The following is an 18,034-nucleotide window of genomic DNA, read 5'->3' on the forward strand; positions in this document are numbered from 1 at the left end:
AGAACACAACCATTTTGGCATTAAACGCTGCAGTTGAAAAAGCAGCAAAAAAGCAGGTAAAAAGCAACGTGCGGACATAGCCTAATAGTCAGGCAGGGTCAAACTAGGAAATACAGAACAGGGACAAAATCATGCAGGTAAGGACGTAATCAGAAAACCAGGCACAGGTCAAATCCGGATCGGGTAGTGAGGTACAAAAACGGCAGGCAGGAGTTTAGTCAGAGAACAGGCTGAGGTCAAATCACAGGGATCACTATAGAGAACAGAGCGAGACGGGAACTAGGAAGAAAGAATACAGAACTATCTCTGACAGTGACCAGCAGACAGGAGGGGGAATTAGAAGGGTGTGATGTCTTCCCATTGGCTGTAGCTGAATGGTGGTAACTTCAGCTGGAAGATACACGCCACCTATAGTCAGCCAGTGGTACTGCGGGTCCCAGGGAAACCCAGCTTAGTGCATGAGCGGAGCCAGTCCATGGCGGGAACATGGCGCCGCCTGGTGATCGAAGCAGAAGCGGAGCGGAACCTGATGGGAACGTGACAAGTAAGCATCATGTCTTATTATTATAAAGAAGTTTGGGGGTACTTTACACGCTGCGACATCACTGCCGATATATCGTTGGGGTCACGTCGTTAGTGACGTACATCCAGCGCCGGTAGCGACATCGCAGCGTGTAACACAAATGAGCGACGATCAACGAGCGCAAAAACGTGCAAAATCGTTGCTCGTTCACACGTCGTTCATTTCCATAATATCGGTGCTGCTGCAGGTACGATGTTGTTTGTCGTTCCTGCTGCAGCACACATCGCTATGTCTGACGCCGCTGGAACGACAAACATCTCCTTACCTGCGTCCACCGGAAAAGGAGGAAGGAAGGAGGTGGGTGGCATGTTCTGGCCGCTCATCTCCTCCCCTCCTTTTCTATTGGGCGGCGGTTCAGTGATGCTGCTGTGACGTCGCTGTGACGCTGAACGAACCGCCCCCTTAAAAAGGAGGTGGTTCGCCGGTCACAGCGACGTCGCAGAGCAGGTATGTGCGTGTGACGCTGTCGTTAGCGATAATGTTCGCTATGGCAGCGATCACCACATATAAGCCATGTGACGGGGGTGGGTGCTATTGTGACGCCCTGGACTAGTCAGGTCATCCCAGGTAGTCCCATGCACACACACCCCCTCCCTAAAAAGGTGAAAGCAGCCAAACTTAAAAACCTTGTCACCACCCTTCAGGTTTGATGTCCACACCAGGGGGGCAGAGCCAGGTGGTTGGCTCCACCCACCAAGGAGTTCACAGGCCTGGAGGCGGGAAAAGGACACCAGTTCTTGAGAGTAGTTCTAGAGAGTAGCTTTGACAGTGGAGGAGAGAGGTCGAGTTCAAGGGCAGACCTGTGACCAGGCCTGCCAATAGTCTACTCAGGTGGCTGGGTTAGAGCCCAGTCACCTCTGGCAAGGAGGCAGACGGTGGTGGCTGCCTGCAGGAGCTGGGATTACAGCCAGTGGAACCGTAGGGACTGGGGTCGGGCGGTGGCCCGCCGGTGCCGAACTGGGGAACCGATTGGAAACCGGAGCACCAGGAGGGGTACTCAGACCCAGTACAAAGCCCCAAACCGACAGGGCCGAGTCAAATCAACTGATTGAGGTCAGGACTTAAGGACCTTTCCCACACAAGACCCGTTAGAAGACAACAGCCTAACCATACAGGGTAAAGCCACCGCCAAGGCATAGAGACCCAAAGGGCCAGCGTCTGTGGGCAATCAGGGCTCCTCCGATACCCAGCAAGCCAGGGAGCGGACTACCGTTGCTTAGGCATAGAAGTCAAACATTCACACAAAGAGGTGCAGGAGAAAGGCGGAAACCACCAACCTGATCAGGGAGAAGCTGCAACCAGCTGCGGGCCCCGTTCATCATCCCGTTTGGTTTACCAGAGACTCCAGTGTATTGTGTCATAGTGAGTACACCAGTGCCTTCAGGCTGCGCACCGCACCGCACCAGCATCCAGTACGCACCTGCTCCCCAGCACCTCCCTTGGGCCCCCGGGACCATCACTTCCCTACCCACGGAGGGGTCAACACCAAGCATTCACCACAACCCGTGGGTGGCGTCACGAACTTACATCCCATTCCAAACCACCGCGGCCCCGGCCATGGAACTCCCCACCGAAGTCCCTGCGTGTAGCGCCAACCCACTTGCAGAGCGACGTGACCCCCGGGTCCGTGAGGAGCTCGAGCCACCCACCATACAAGCACGAATCCGAGCGGCTCGGTGGTCGCAGCCGAGCCCGCGGGGCGGTACACTATCGCACGCGACATCGCTAGTGACCCGCCCCAGGGCCGTGGGGTACTCGGTTCTGGGTGTTGATTAATGGGATTAGGTCACGGGGGCCTTTGCCCGGTTCCGTGGCCCTGGTGGTCGCTGAAAGTCAATAAATAATAAAAATTAAAAAAAAAATAATAAAGAAAAAAATAAATAAATAAAAGTATTTTGTGACGCCACCTACGGTTCCAGTATGGTTACTGGGGCTGCAGGTCAGACCTCTGGGGTGATGGTTAGGCAGCCAGTTATTTACGCTTCCCGTAGGTGAAGCGGGGTCCCCAGGGCAGTTTTAGTAGTACACAGATATGGCGTTTTTTCTTCACAGCCTTTTCAACTGTCACTTTAGTGCAGCAGCCTATGGCTTCTCAGATGAAAGAAATAAAGTGCGTCACACCAATTCATTAACTCTGACCAGGTTTTACTTGCAGGTGTTATTAAAAATGGGTTCAGTTTCTGATGTTACAGTTTTTGGGTAATCTGGGAACAGTTCAGGATCTCTGCACCAGGTCAGTTGTGTGGCCTCCCTGCTGTGCTATGTTTTTCCTTGGTACTAGGCTGCCTGTAGCTACACCTTGTCCCTCTCTCACTGTCTTCACCTATATGGCAGGCGGCGGGAGCTTCTCTAAGGGGCACTGCTGTACTCACTGCGGTCCCTAAGCTCTGTGTAGCGGCTTTGCCTTCAGGTGCTGCTGCGGCCAGGAGATCTGCAGTCTCCCTGGCCCCCGGTCTTTATTGCTGGGCAGATTAGATCCCTCACAATCTCGGACGCCGGTGTCTGATAATCAGCGCTGTTCCTTGGGGATGAACCGATCTGGCTCCACCTCCCCGGTCTCTCCTCTTTTGCCTCACTCTTGATTCCTCAGGCGGTCACACAGTTACTTGTGCGGGCTAAGCACTGCCCTCTCCATTTTGATGTCTTCCCTCCCTCTCTGCTCGCACAGTCTCCTTTTCTCCAACTGTCAACTGTCTCTCTGACTCCGCCTCCAAACCTGGATTTAAAGGGGACCTCACCTGAACTCGACTTGTAGAGCTCCCCCTCCAGGCTTGGAGTGGAAATGTTGTATGTTGGATTACCTAATGTGGAGATCCTTCCCTGCCCAGGTACAGGTATATTTGTGACAACTGAACCCTGGGGTTCCACACTAGCCAATGCTAGCGATGTCGCAGTGTGTAAAGCCCGCCTTACACATTGAAAAATATTCCCTGTACACCCCTTTAACCAATAACTACTGTATCTTAGCAATACATAAATATTTACAGCATAGTTATATAACATTATATATATATATATATATATATATACATATATATATATATATATATATACACATTTATTCTTTTTTAATTTGTTCTTCTAGATAAAATACATTATTCACAATCTAGACCTGTAAAATTTACATATCACTCCTTGTGTAAATGAAGACATCTCAGTAGCCAGTGCATCAGCGTTCTGTTAAGCCCCTGCACGCTACCGGCATCATTCACAGGTGAATAACTACTCATAGGAAAATAAGAATCCATCCCCGAGAACATGGCAGGCCTGATTAGAATTTATGAGCCTGCTTAGCTGTATCCATGTTTATGTCTGTCAGTGTGTATGTAACAAGATAGCAGGGGATGCTGCAGCCCTCTTTTCCATGGCAACTGTTTCCATGGGACCGCCTCTCTTCCTTCTGCTGCCATGGAGATGGTAGTCATGGGCCATCTGCAAGATGTTGCTAGGGAGAAAAAGAAGGCTGTGTGCTAATGACTAGAGCTGTATACACTACAGTACATGTGTATACATAGGTAAATAAGTGCAGACGATATATCCCACTAAATAAATCCCCCTAGACCTGCATTTATTGCAATTGATACATTCATTAATTATTAGCATGCTCACAGGTTTCATATATGCAATATTCAATTCATGACATTTACACTAGGTTAAGAAAACAAGGTGGGCACCAGTTTAATTCCAGTCCCTTGAAATGACCCCAACTTCCCTCCCAGTATCTATCCTTCTTCCACCCACACCCATCATCTTTCCTTTCGCCCACAGCACATCTTTACCAGGGACTGGTTATTATAAATGCTCCAAACTTCCAGCACACCTCCCCCTCCTGGCCACCACTAACCCTCTTTGCACATCTCCACCCTGACAGAAGCCCCTCCATATTTAGCTCTCCTCCTCCTTTCCATCCTCCACCCCCTCCAGCCGTCTCAAACCTGCATCTATAAGCACGGAGAGGTGAGTGAAGAGCTATGTGTGAGTGAGCGGATTGTGATGTAAATGTGTGATATGTACATAGGTGTATGATTGTGGTTACACTCCGTGCTGGACTCTATATCTAGTTTTATGGCCACGTTATTCTGGGTATTTCATGCACCGGGATGGATAGGTACCCATCTGAAAATCCCCGGTCTGTGTATGCACTTGCACAGCTTTAGTCAATAACTGCTAATATGTTGCTTTTCATGATTTCATGACTATTAGCTTGTTTTATGTAATATTTACATGCATTCTGTATATATGTGTATGTCAGTGACATAGAAATAGTAGTGTTTTGCTTTTTTTTAAGGTTGGCATGTGTACAGATACAGATTTGACAGTATTTGCACCCCTGGGTTGAGGCATGCTATCATATGTATTACCATAACACACCAAATATGCCCCATATACTGTAAACCTCGACTTTTCTAAATTTGGAATCCTATATTGTCCACATTTTTTGCTTTGTTAGGCTTAACAACATCTGATCATAGTCATACTGCCAGTAATTTTCTTTTTTACTATGCCTGATTAATAATTTACATATTGTCTGGTGATGTGAATAATGGTATGAACCAATAGTAAAATAAATTAAGTTTGACCCCCAAAAATGATGTGGATTTCCTTTCTCACTGCATTGCCAACAATTGTAAACTCACTGAACCATGTATAGTATTTAGTGTAACTGTTATGTTCTATTTTTCAGGTATTTTTACTAGTCACATGCCCAAACTGAGACTGACTGCAAGAGACCGATAGAAACAGGATAGGAGCTTCTACCTGGATAATGGACGCACAGGTATAGGGACAGGTAATAAAAAAGATTTAAAACTGCAAAATCTTGCATAAAAAGCCTTGGAAGAAAAAGGTGAAGAAGAAATCTTAAGAAATTAAGTGTATACATGAATCCAACTATTTATATATCAATGTGTGAACTCCAGTGGATACAGAGAAACTAAATATGCATTGATCGTGGAGCACGCAATTAAGAGGCAAACTGGGGGTCGGACGAGATCGATGTGAGAACGGCTTTTGCATGTTCAGCGGGGGAACATTTGGGTTTTCAGATGGTGGATGTTATGTGGGAGACTGGCATGAGGGTCGAGCACATGGATATGGAGTATGCAAGGGCCCCACGAGGCAGGGAGAATACAGTGGTCTTTGGAGCAATGGATTCGAATCTCTGGGAGTTTATACATGGCCCAGTGGTAACACATATCGTGGATACTGGGACCAAGGCAAAAGAAATGGGCTAGGTGAAGAGCACAAAGGGAGATGGCTGTATCGAGGCGAGTGGACACATGGATTAAAAGGAAGGCTTGGAGTAAGAGAGAGCCTTTCTGGAGCACGATATGAAGGTTTATGGACAGATGGACAGCAGGATGGATATGGTGTGGAGACATATTCAGATGGAGGTAAGTCACCAATCATCTATATTTTAATGGATTTTACTTACTGCCGAACACATGATAAAGTGAATAGACGTTACAAAGTGGAAAAAAAACATTCTGTACATTTGTAAAATGAGCCTGTCACAATGTATTTAGATCATTTTAATATTAAAACATTTTTCCCAGTATGACAGGTTAACAACTGTGCCTAGAATAAATACCAATCACAACTTTGCAATGCAGACTTTGACTGGAGTGTTAGCTATGGATGTGTGCCACTGCTCCATTTACTGTTTTTGGGACTGCCATAGCGGTAACGGGTATGTGGAACCACAAATCAATCTAAGCAGGGCTTTTGAGGGCCTTGTTTTTGGGATTAAAGTAGGCCCCAGCAGTGAGACCCCAAATGATCAGCAAGTTATCCCCAATACTGTACTTAGGTAATAACTTGCCATGCTTGTAATAAGCACTTAAGTTATTTTTTTAGAACAGAAAAGATCTGTATAATAACCAATTAATGGTATGCTAAAATGACTTTTCATTCCCTTCATTACTTTTCATCTCTGCAGGTACATATCAAGGACAATGGCAGACTGGCAAACGTCATGGATATGGGGTACGACAGAGTGTCCCATATCACCAAGCTGCACTCCTACGTTCTCCTAGAACACCAACCCTGAATTCCTTGCCACATTCTCCTGGTCCCCATTCTCATGCCAACCCAGGACTGCTGCCAGGAAGTCCAGCCTCTGGATCACGTGGAGGTTTTGTCCTGAAAGTTCGAGGGGTTGGATCAGAGGGCCCTGGACCTGGAGGGAGTGGTAAGCCCAAAAAGAGAGGCTTTTTTTTCACACGTTCTCTTATACTCAGTGGTTTCCGATTACATCGTGGATCAGACACCAAAGCACCTTCAAGTGGTCGAGACAGTCAACGTAGTTCTATAAGAAGTGAAACACGGGGAGCTGGAGGATCTTTGGGGTCAAGTGCCAGTCAGGATGGTTCAAGTGCTAGTGTAGCAGAAACAGAATCTGAGTTGCCAATTGCTGCATGGGAAACAGAGACTTATGCTGGTGAATGGAAGGGTGACCGACGTAGTGGATATGGAGTAAGTCGAAGGTCCAATGGACTTTGCTATGAAGGAGAATGGTTGCGAAATCGACGGCATGGATATGGCAGAACCACCTATCCTGACGGGTCACGTGAAGAGGGAAAGTACAAAATGAATATGTTGGCCAGTGGAAAAGTCAAGAGTCTGTTTCCACTACGAAGAGGAAAAGGAAGAGAAAAGGTGGAAAGAGCTGTAGAGGCTGCTAGAAGAGCAGAGGTTACAGCAAGACAGAAGCAAGAGATGGCACTAGCCAGGTAAGTGTAACTAGAAGACGTGACTTGTACAACAGTTCTTCCAAACATCAGGCTTTATTTCTATTTTTTTTTCCATACCTATGAGTGGCATTTTCCCAAGCAGAACTGAACAAAACTTATAAAACGTTGCTCCAATTTTTAAAGCAAAATCAAATAAAATTGGGCTTTGTATAAGAAGAAACTTTATGCTAAAATCTTGAAGAAGCAAACTGACAATCTGGACAGTAATAATTTAGCCCACTTTACAGTTCTTTAAAATAGATGGCTTTTCCTTTGGGACATGGCGCTCAGGTCCCCCACATTATAAATCATACACAGCTCCACACTTCTAGTTCTGGATGTGACTGATATTACAGTGTGTTTTATTCAAGTGAAGGGGACTGTGTGCAGAGGTGTTTTCATGAGTAGGACTACCACCGGTCTAGCCGTAGGGTTGGCCATCGATTTTAAAGAACCGAATAGAGCCATTTAATGACCACGTCTGTGCCGGTGTTTCATCAATAACATATAAGTAGGTGGTCTGTCAATATGATTTTTATCAGTGTGACAGGATCATCGTGTTGTTTACATTTTTCCTTTGTATCTAGAGATATTCTACCAGCCCTAGTTACAAGGGAAGACCGCCTTGTTATTGGCAGTCCAATTCAGGGCTGTGATCCTACAGATCACATGATCAGTCACCGGATCCTTGTGAGGAAGATGCATAACATCCTTGGCTGTGTATACAGGGCTTAATGCCTGTGCGTAACATGATAGAGAAGTCAGACGCAGCAAAATTGCCTATACACATTAGATTAATGTAGGGGAATCCTGCCAAAAATATACATACGGCTGGCTTTCAACTGAATTATATGGCGAATGTCGGGGAAAGGAGGAGCAGGCATGTTTAATTCAAGATACTCATTTCTCTCTTGTGCCATGAGAAAAGCCGAAAGAGGTAGCTGTTGGTGAAACAAGGGTTAACCCATAACTAGAGTATATATTTTGCCCGCTTAGGAAGTGGCTTCTCTCGTCTCAATGTGTGCCCAGATGTCTCTCACAGCCAGATACCTGACAAGTATCCATGGCTGTGCAGCAAACCTTATAAAATGTTCCTGCACATCAAAATATTAGATTATGTGATGACTGAAGATAGCACGATCAGTCTTTATGAGTTTAACTTTTATTTTATTTTTCAGTTGACGCAGCCTTATGAGGACTTGTTTTTTGAGGGGAAAAAAAATCTATGTGGGTTGAAATTCTGAAAAAATCCAACTCCGTCATTGATTTTATTGGGGGCTTTTGTTTTTACAGTGTTCATTGGATATACATAATTCTCCTGTTTAGTCTGATTACGATGATACTAAACTTGGATAGTTTTTTTATTTTAATGGTTAAAAACATCTGAACTTTGAAGAAAAAAAAAATGGTTTGCGTATCCTTTTTCTAAAGGCTGCTTTTTTTCTAAAGCACCTGCCCCCGTCGTTTGTGCGTCACGGGCAAATCGCTGCCCGTGGCGCACAATATCGCTAGGACGCGTAACACATACTTACCTTCCTAGCGACGTCGCTGTGGGTGGCGACCAACCTCTTTTTTAAGGGGGAGGTTCGTGCGACGTCACACAGCGGCCTGCCAATAGAAGCGGAGGGGTGGAGACCAGCCGCATTAATGACACGCCCACCTTGTTGCCAGAGGACGCAGGAACGCTGCTGTTCGTTGTTCCCGGGGTGTCACATGTAGCGATGTGTGCTGCCTCAGGAACGACGAAAAACCTGCATCCAGCACCAGCAACGATTTTTTGAAAATGAACGACGTGTCAACGATCAACGATTAGGTGAGTATTTTTGATTGTTAACACTCGCTTATAGGTGTCACACGCAACGACGTCGCTAACGACTCCAGATGTGCGTCACGAATTCCGTGACCCCGACGACATATCGTTAGAGATATCGTTGCGTGTAAAGCCCTCTTAAGACCCATAACTTTTTTTTATCTTTCCTTAGGGTTTGTTTTTTGGTCTATCGAGCTGTAGTTTACTGTCTTGGGGTAAATACCACATTTTGATAGCTTTCTACGCAATTTTATGGGGATGCGTGATAATTAAAAATGCTAATTCTGGATCTTCTAAAAAAAAAAAAAATCTGTACAATGTTTATGCTAATTAATATTAGATTTTCAGAGATCAATCTTTTTTGTGGACATGGTGATACCTAATATTTTTTTTATTATTTTTAATTTCTTTTTTCCAGTTTTCAAAATAGAGTGACTCAAACTTAATTTTTTTTAACTTTCTTTTTTTAATAACTTTCACTTATTCACTTTTGTCCCCCTTCAGGCATCATTTAATTAGTTGTGCTATATACTGAAAAACTTCAGTATGGCAATATACAGCAAAAGTGATGATCGCTAAGGAAGAACAGACACAGGTTAGGCTGCATGGGAATACAAAGATAAGTGGTGATGGGGTCTTCAGTAGAGTCTCGGATGCCATTACCCATTGGCATTTCATGATCAGGATAGTGGAAATATTGCTGTCAGTGCACCCCCCTCGGGGTACGCGATAATTACACTGACACTTGGCTCTCCCATACTCCGATATCCCGATGATATAATATCCAATATTATAATGCATCTCCTAGTTCTCCATACATTATAGTACACTTCTCATAGTTCTCCATATATTTTAATACACTTCCCATATTCCTCCATACATTATAATACACTCCCCATAGTTCTCCATACATTACAATACATTGTTCATAGTTCTCCATACATTTTAATACACTCCCCATACTTCTCCATACATTATATTACACTCACCATAGCTCTCCATACATTATAGTACACTGTTCATAGTTCTCCATATATTATAATACACTCCGCATAGTCCTCCATACATTACAATACACTGCTCATAGTTCTCCATACATTTTAATACACTCCCCATACTTCTCCATACATTATGTGTCGCCAGGGGTTAAGGGGATACCCAGAACCGGGCCAAGGGGTCGCTTCTGGAAAGGGGATCACGGTGTCGTGACCCGGTCCGTGCTCCCTGGTTCCACAATAAAAAGGGGGGTTGTATCCGTGACGCCACCCGTGGAATGTGATCAGAGATGACCACCGCTGCTGCAGAACCTCCGGGGTGATGGAAGGCAGCTTGAGATGGGACGGCTCCCCACGGGTAGAGCCTTTTCCCTGGGGCAGTGTGTAAGTCTATGGGGGGAGTGCAGGACACAAGCACAATAAACAGGCAGACTCACGGTTTTGCAGTTTCTTTGTCCTTTACTGATGATGGTATTCAGCAGAGTACTGTCCACGGAGTCTGTGAGGGGTTCAGGGTTTCTCCCACCCAGCCGGGCCGTTTTGGCTTCCTTGTCTGCACTGTGTGTCTGTGGCCCTGCTGCTGCGTGAACTATGCAGCCGGCTCTGCTCTGCTCTGCTCCTCGGTACCGACCTGACAGGCAACTCGAGTCCTTACTTGTATGTTCCTGAACTCTGCGTTTGTTGCGGTGTCTGTGGTACAGATAGAGAATGTGGAATCCTCACTTATCTGGTGTTCACTGTACAGTATGTAACCTGCAGTCTCGGATCCAGCATCCGTTCTGTGTGCTCCACTGGGGTGAGCTCAGCAATGCTCTGCCTCCCAGGAATGTTCCTCTGTGTACTCTGTCTCCTTCCCTCAGACCCTCAGCTAGGCCTGGAATTGGTCAGTGGATCCTGAGGTGAGCTAAAGCCAGCTTCCAACCTGCAGAGATCCTTTCTTCTCAGTGCTCTGCACTGAACTCACAAACTGAAACTACTGACCATTTCCTCCCCCCACCAGAATATACAGGGAAGCAGCTTGGTCTCCCCCTTCTGGCCAGGAGGTCTTGGTGTTGTGTGTGGGGAGTTAACCCTTTGTGTTGTTACTGTGGCAACCCTGGGGTGCCACATTCCCCCTTAGTGAAGAACAGTACTCCGGGACTGTGAAACAAACAAACAAGTTATCACAACAATTATATATATACAGAGTCTCAAAAGGAAAAAATACAAAAACCTTAAAGCTCAAAAAGAGTCCAAAATGTTCATAAATATATAAGTGTTCATACAGTATAGTCTCTGTAGGTACTGGGCTTATTGGTCTTAACGTTGCAATTATATAAAACATTTAAACAACCAAACGCTTCTTACAGGTGTCTCTACTCTGGTCGTAAGTGCAGTAGGCCTCACGGCCCTCGGGCCACCAACAATGTGATCAAGTTGTAACTCTCCGTGCTGCCACCTTACACCACTCTTCTCTCACCTTTTCTGTACACTAAACTGTTACGGTTTTTCATATAAACATTATAACATATGTACATTTTATATGCAATTCCACATTAGTCTTTATATCTTGCTGGTATCTGACCCTGAGTACTACGCTGTGACCTGCGTACTGCTGCTGTACTGGGTGTACTTAGCATAATGGTGTGAGTGGAAGTGTACCTATTTGGTGTTTCTGGTACTTGTGAGGATGGGGGGCTGACTGTAGGACTGGCAAGCTCACTGGGACCAGGAATCTGTTCTTCCTCTACTGTTTCGACTTCCAGTTCTTCTTGTCTTGAGACTTCTTGTGGTACGAGTTCTGATGCTGGTTCTGCCACTTGAGGGAAGGCGATCATTGGGACTACTACTGCTCCATAGTAATTTGGCCATGTTTTTGGGAAATCTCCTAAGACTGTATGGAATACATCTTCTTCCTTCTTGACAGGTTGTACCTGTATGGGTAAGGTGACTTCTGGTGTCTTCAGGGTTTCAGGACACGGTTTGAGTTGATCTCTTGACACGACAGCTGATGTCCTTCCTTCATCCTTACTGATGAGACACACTTTTGGATTATCCATACTGGATGGTAAGACTGTATATGGGGTGGTTTCCCATTGAGTATCCAATTTGTTTGTGCGCCGTTTCCTCTTGAGAACTTGGTCACCAGGTTGCAATGGGTTTGCTAGAGCATGCTGGTTGAAGGTTCTCTCCTGTCTTCCCCTAGCTTGTTGGAGACTTTTCTCTACGCACTCTTGTACTTGGCGATACTGCTGCTGACGTAGGGTATCCCAATTGGATTCTTGAACTTCCGCATCTGGCTTCAGAATTCCCATATCTAAATCAATTGGCAGTTTACCGGGCCTTGCACGCATGAGGTAAGCGGGGGTGCAGTTTGTAGAACTCACCGGGACATGATTGTACAAGTCCACCAAGTCTGGCAATTTCTCTGGCCATTGATTTCTTTCTGACTCTGGTAAGGTCTTCAACAGGTCAATCACAATATGGTTCATCTTCTCACATAAGCCATTTGTTTGGGGATGGTATGCTGTTGTGCGGATCTTTTTACAGCCATACATGTTGCAGAATTCTTGGAAAATCTGTGATTCAAAAGCTGGACCTTGATCTGCAAGGACTTGTTCTGGGTAACCATGGGGTCTGCAAAAGTACGTCTGGAATGCTTTAGCTGCTGTTCTAGCTGTAAGGTCTTTCACGGGTACCACCACTAAGAAGCGTGAGTAATGGTCCACGATGGTTAAGGCATAGACATAGCCGGACCGGCTTGGTGACAACTTGACGTGGTCTAACGCGACTAGCTCGAGTGGTTGCTTGGTTACTATGGACTGGAGTGGAGCTCTCTGGTTCTGTTGATCCTTTCTTCTGAGGTTGCACGGTCCGCATTTTCTACACCAATCTTCAATTGATTTTCTCATGCCAACCCAGTAGAATCTTTCTTTTAAGAGCACTTCCAACTTTTTCCAACCAAAATGACCAGCACCGTCGTGGTAAGCTTCCAGAACCATCTTGACGTCTCTCTTGGGCACGATGATCTGCCAGACCAACTCATGTGTTTTTGGATTGGTGTGCCTTCTACAGAGCTTCCCTTGGTACAGGAACAATTTACCTCTCTCTTTCCAGAGATGTTGTGTCTCAGCTGGGGCATTCTGATTAGGGTATGCACCTTGTTGTGTAAGCAGTTCTTTCACTAGCTTCACAGCTGGATCGCTGTCTTGTGTGTCAGCCCATCCGTGGTGTGCTAATGGGTTGAGAGTTGCCTGCTGTTGTTTTTGGTAGACACTCGGTTGATACTGTCCCACCTTAGGATGGTGAAAGGCCGGCAGCTCAATTTCTTCCAGTCCCTCCGGTTCCTCTTCCACGTTCCCCGAGTGTGGCATCCGGGATAAGGCATCTGCATTCCCATTCTTGTGGCCTGCCCTGTACTTGATGACAAAGTTGTAGTTTGACAGTCGGGCTATCCATCGCTGTTCCAGCGCACCTAGTTTTGCAGAGTCCAGGTGGGTCAACGGATTGTTGTCAGTAAAGATGGTGAATTCTGCAGCTGCCAGGTAGTGTTTGAAACGCTCTGTTACAGCCCAAACTACTGCCAGTAGTTCTAACTTGAAGGAGCTGTAATTCTCTGGGTTTCTTTCTGTAGGCCGGAGCTTCCTGCTTGCAAAGGCAATAACTTTCTCCTTGCCTTCCTGCTTTTGAGACAATACTGCTCCCAGTCCTACGTTGCTGGCATCCGTGTACAAAATGAAGGGTTGATGGTAATCTGGATATGCCAGGATCTCTTCTCCTGTCAGTGCCCACTTCAACTTCTTAAAGGACTCTTCTCTCTCATCACTCCACTGGAAAGGAGGATTTCGGGCTCAGACTTCTTTGACTGTCCTACCAGGATGTCTTGTAGGGGAGCTGCTAGCTTCGTGAACCCTTTTATAAATCTTCTATAGTAGCCTACCAGTCCCAGGAATTGCCTCACCTCTTTCACGCTGGTGGGTCTCGGTCAATCTCTGATCACGGTAACTTTTTCAGGATCTGGTGCTACCCCTTCTGAGCTCACGACATGTCCCAGGTACTGTACCCTTGGCTTTAGAAGGTGACACTTGGATGGCTTGATTTTCATGCCATATCCAGATAAGGCTTCAAACACTTCTGCCAGGTCTTGTAGTTGCTGTTCATAGGTCTTGGAGTAGACTATGATGTCATCCAGGTACAGGAGCACAGTTTCAAAGTTCTTATGTCCTAGGCAGCACTCCATCAGTCGCTGGAAGGTACCAGGTGCGTTGCAGAGTCCAAACGGCATACAATTGAACTCACAGAGGCCCATCGGCGTGGTGAATGCTGTCTTCTCCTTATCAGCCTCTGCCACAGGAACTTGCCAATACCCACTAGTCAGATCTAGGGTGGAAAAGTAAGTAGCGGATTTTAATGCAGCCAATGACTCTTCTATCCTAGGTAATGGGTATGCATCCTTGTGTGTAATGCGGTTGATCCGTCTGTAGTCTACGCACATCCTCATGGTCCCATCTTTTTTTCTAACTAGCACTAGTGGGGCTGCCCAGAGGCTGCAACTGTCTCTTATTACCCCTGCTTCTTTCATTTCTTTGAGCATGTCTTTGGCGCATTGGTAGTGAGCTGGTGGTACTGGTCTATACCTCTCCTTTATTGGTGGATGGTTACCTGTGGGTATAGTGTGCTCTACCCCTTTGATCTGCCCAAAGTCTAATGGGTGTTTGCTGAATATTTGTTCATATTCATTCACTACCCTGTATACTCCATGCTTTTGATGGGAGGGTGTAGAATCGATACCTACATGTAGCTTTCGGCACCAATCCTCCAGCTTTCCCTCTGAGCCATTGTCCTCCGCCTGATTTGACGGCTTCAAGGGCTCAACGGTGGTGATGGCGTTGTTATCAACCGTATATAGCTTAGCCATGGTAGCATACTTAGGTAGGGTGACCTCATCTTCCCCACAATTTAAAAGGCGTATTGGCACTCTCCCCCTGTGTACCTCAACTATTCCTCTGGCCGTCAGTACAGTGGGCCTACTGTCTGAGTACACGGGTTCTACCAGGGCCTGATAGTCTCGCCCTCTGATGCCTATTGCAGCTCTACACCAGACCAGCATTTCAGTTTTGGGAGGAATTACAATAGGTATTGGGTCACTTACCCTTGCACTGCCAATTTCACCTCCTGACATTTCTACCTGCTGCTTCAGCATCAAGGCTTTAATTTCCTTCTGCAGGAGTCTCTGTTGCCCAGGTTTGGCAGTCTCGACGATCTGCTGCAAGACAGTAATTACCTCTGCAAAACAATTTTCAATTACATTCATTCCTAGCGGCATAGTTGGTTCACGTTCTCGTCGGTCAACATCAACAATGATAATACCCTGATTCTGCAATTCTACTCTCCCAATCTTAATGGTCATTTCTCTGAAACCAACCTGTGGTACTAATTCACCATTGCTAGCCCATATATTCAATGCAACATTAGATGGACCACTGCTAACGTCTGAATCAGCCCAGTACCTCTTATAAAGGACATGCGGAATTGATGTTATTTGGGAACCAGTGTCCAGCAAGGCGTTGAGCGGAATGCCATCCAGCACGATGGGGATGACTGGACGTCCCCCCACATACTTGTCGTGCCTACTTGTCGTGCCAGGGTGAAGGACCTTGAGAGTTCATTCCTGAGGAGCGGCCCGCCTCCCCAGGGGATCCCCATTTAAAGCACATTCACAGGCAAAGTGACCTGGCTCCTTGCAACGGCGGCAAATGGGCTGTCCATCCGGCTGGTAGCGGTCGCTGGGTCGTCCTCTCGTCGCTTGGTATCTCCTAGGCCTCATCCACGGGACATCCTCCTTGCTGGTCGCCAGCTCAATCTTGGGTGCAGACTTGGATCCACGCAGCTCCTGGACGATTCTAGCCATGGAAGCAACAGTGTCTGTCAGGGCATCAAGCCTTTGATGGAGAGCCTCATTAGTGATGGGCTCCAGGTGGTTAGCAGCAGCCGCTGACATGGCCGATGTCACTGGCACTACTGGCTGCTGGGGTGCCACTGTAAGGTGTTGAACAGAGTCTATATCCTGCGGCTCCTCCACCTGCTGGAGGCGGATGGCTCTATCCTTTAGCTGGGCAAATGTTAGTCCTGGATCCTGGATCACCATCATGCTCAGTTGTCCCCGGTGGGAAGGGGATGAGAGTCCATCCAGGAATTGGTCTATCAGCAGCTTATCTGCTCCAGGGGCTAAGGCAGGTTCTGCTACTTTAAGTGCTCTGAGCGCCTCCTGCAAGTTTAAAGCAAAGTCTCTTGCGCTCTCTCTAGGTTTTTGCTTGCATCCAAAGAACCTCATTTTAGCCCGGCTGCCAGCAGTGGATTCAAAAGCTGCTTTTAGTCCAGCTATTATATGCTCTACAGTGTCCTTTGCATCGTCCGGCCAGGATGTAGCCTCCCGCTGGGCATTGCTCGTTAACTGTCCCATAAGCATACCAACACGCTGGGCTTCTGTCAGGGGGTACATGCTGTAGTAGATTTTTAGCCTTCCGATAAAGTCATTAAGTGTGTTGGGCTCACCTGAGTACTGCGGCAGCCACACTGCACCCGGGGTGTACGGCATCAGGAACGGCATGATAGGTGCCGCTGCACCGCCGGGTACAACAGCATCTCCCTGCTGCGACATCTTTGCGCCCCCTTAGTTAATTTCACCAGTCTTCTTGACAGCAAGCCTGGGACACTTTTCTGCGTTTTCGTTCGGGTCGCAGCACCGAGCGCACCTCCTCTGCAAGCGGTGGGCGGAGTCTTAGTTTAGGCGCGATGTTTTCCCGCGCGTAGCAGGTAATGGCGTGATTAAAGATGGCGCCTGGAAAATTTTACCAATGATGTTTTTGGATTTTTCCAGGTATCTTTGCAAAGTTTAAAGTCCATTCTTTGTTGCAACAATTCACAGTGCAAGTCTTTTATGTGATGCAATAAGTCTTTACAGGCACACGTCACCCGGGTTGCAGCCGGGTCCAGTCCGCATCCTGTTCGTGACGCCAAAGCTGTGTCGCCAGGGGTTAAGGGCCCAGCCGGGCCATTTTGGCTTCCTTTTCTGCACTGTGTGTCTGTGGCCCTGCTGCTGCGTGAACTATGCAGCCGGCTCTGCTCTGCTCTGCTCCTCGGTACCGACCTGACAGGCAACTCGAGTCCTTACTTGTATGTTCCTGAACTCTGCGTTTGTTGCGGTGTCTGTGGTACAGATAGAGAATGTGGAATCCTCACTTATCTGGTGTTCACTGTACAGTATGTAACCTGCAGTCTCGGATCCAGCATCCGTTCTGTGTGCTCCACTGGGGTGAGCTCAGCAATGCTCTGCCTCCCAGGAATGTTCCTCTGTGTACTCTGTCTCCTTCCCTCAGACCCTCAGCTAGGCCTGGAATTGGTCAGTGGATCCTGAGGTGAGCTAAAGCCAGCTTCCAACCTGCAGAGATCCTTTCTTCTCAGTGCTCTGCACTGAACTCACAAACTGAAACTACTGACCATTTCCTCCCCTCACCAGAATATACAGGGAAGCAGCTTGGTCTCCCCCTTCTGGCCAGGAGGTCTTGGTGTTGTGTGTGGGGAGTTAACCCTTTGTGTTGTTACTGTGGCAACCCTGGGGTGCCACAATTATATTACACTCACCATAGCTCTCCATACATTATAATACACTGTTCATAGTTCTCCATATATTATAATACACTCCCCATAGTCCTCCATACATTACAATACACTGCTCATAGTTCTCCACACATTACAATACACTGCTCATAGTTCTGCATGCATTACAATACACTGCTCATAGTTCTCCATACATTATAATACACTCCCCATACTTATACTTCTCCATAAATTATAATACACTCTCCTTAGCTCTCCATACATTATAATAAATGGTTCATAGTCCTCCATATATTATAATACACTCCCCATAGCT

General features: G+C 46.7%; 1 protein-coding gene across 2 annotated transcripts in view; it reads left to right on the top strand.

The window, feature by feature from the left end:
• The first annotated feature begins 4,357 nt into the window (after positions 1-4,357).
• JPH4 (junctophilin 4) overlaps positions 4,358-18,034 on the top strand; it is a 72,744-nt gene continuing 59,067 nt past the window's right edge. The window contains exons 1-3 of one of the 2 annotated variants that reach the window (XM_075340854.1): positions 4,358-4,540; positions 5,268-5,976; positions 6,522-7,314. In XM_075340854.1, the coding sequence (XP_075196969.1) occupies positions 5,598-5,976; positions 6,522-7,314 (1,172 nt within the window). In that variant the 5' untranslated portion in view covers positions 4,358-4,540; positions 5,268-5,597. Of the gene's footprint in view, positions 4,541-4,692; positions 4,713-5,267; positions 5,977-6,521; positions 7,315-18,034 lie in introns of those variants that run through there. The other variant, XM_075340861.1, reaches the window with a different exon arrangement.

Source organism: Anomaloglossus baeobatrachus, chromosome 1, assembly GCF_048569485.1.
Source record: "Anomaloglossus baeobatrachus isolate aAnoBae1 chromosome 1, aAnoBae1.hap1, whole genome shotgun sequence".
Lineage (NCBI taxonomy): Eukaryota > Metazoa > Chordata > Amphibia > Anura > Aromobatidae > Anomaloglossus > Anomaloglossus baeobatrachus.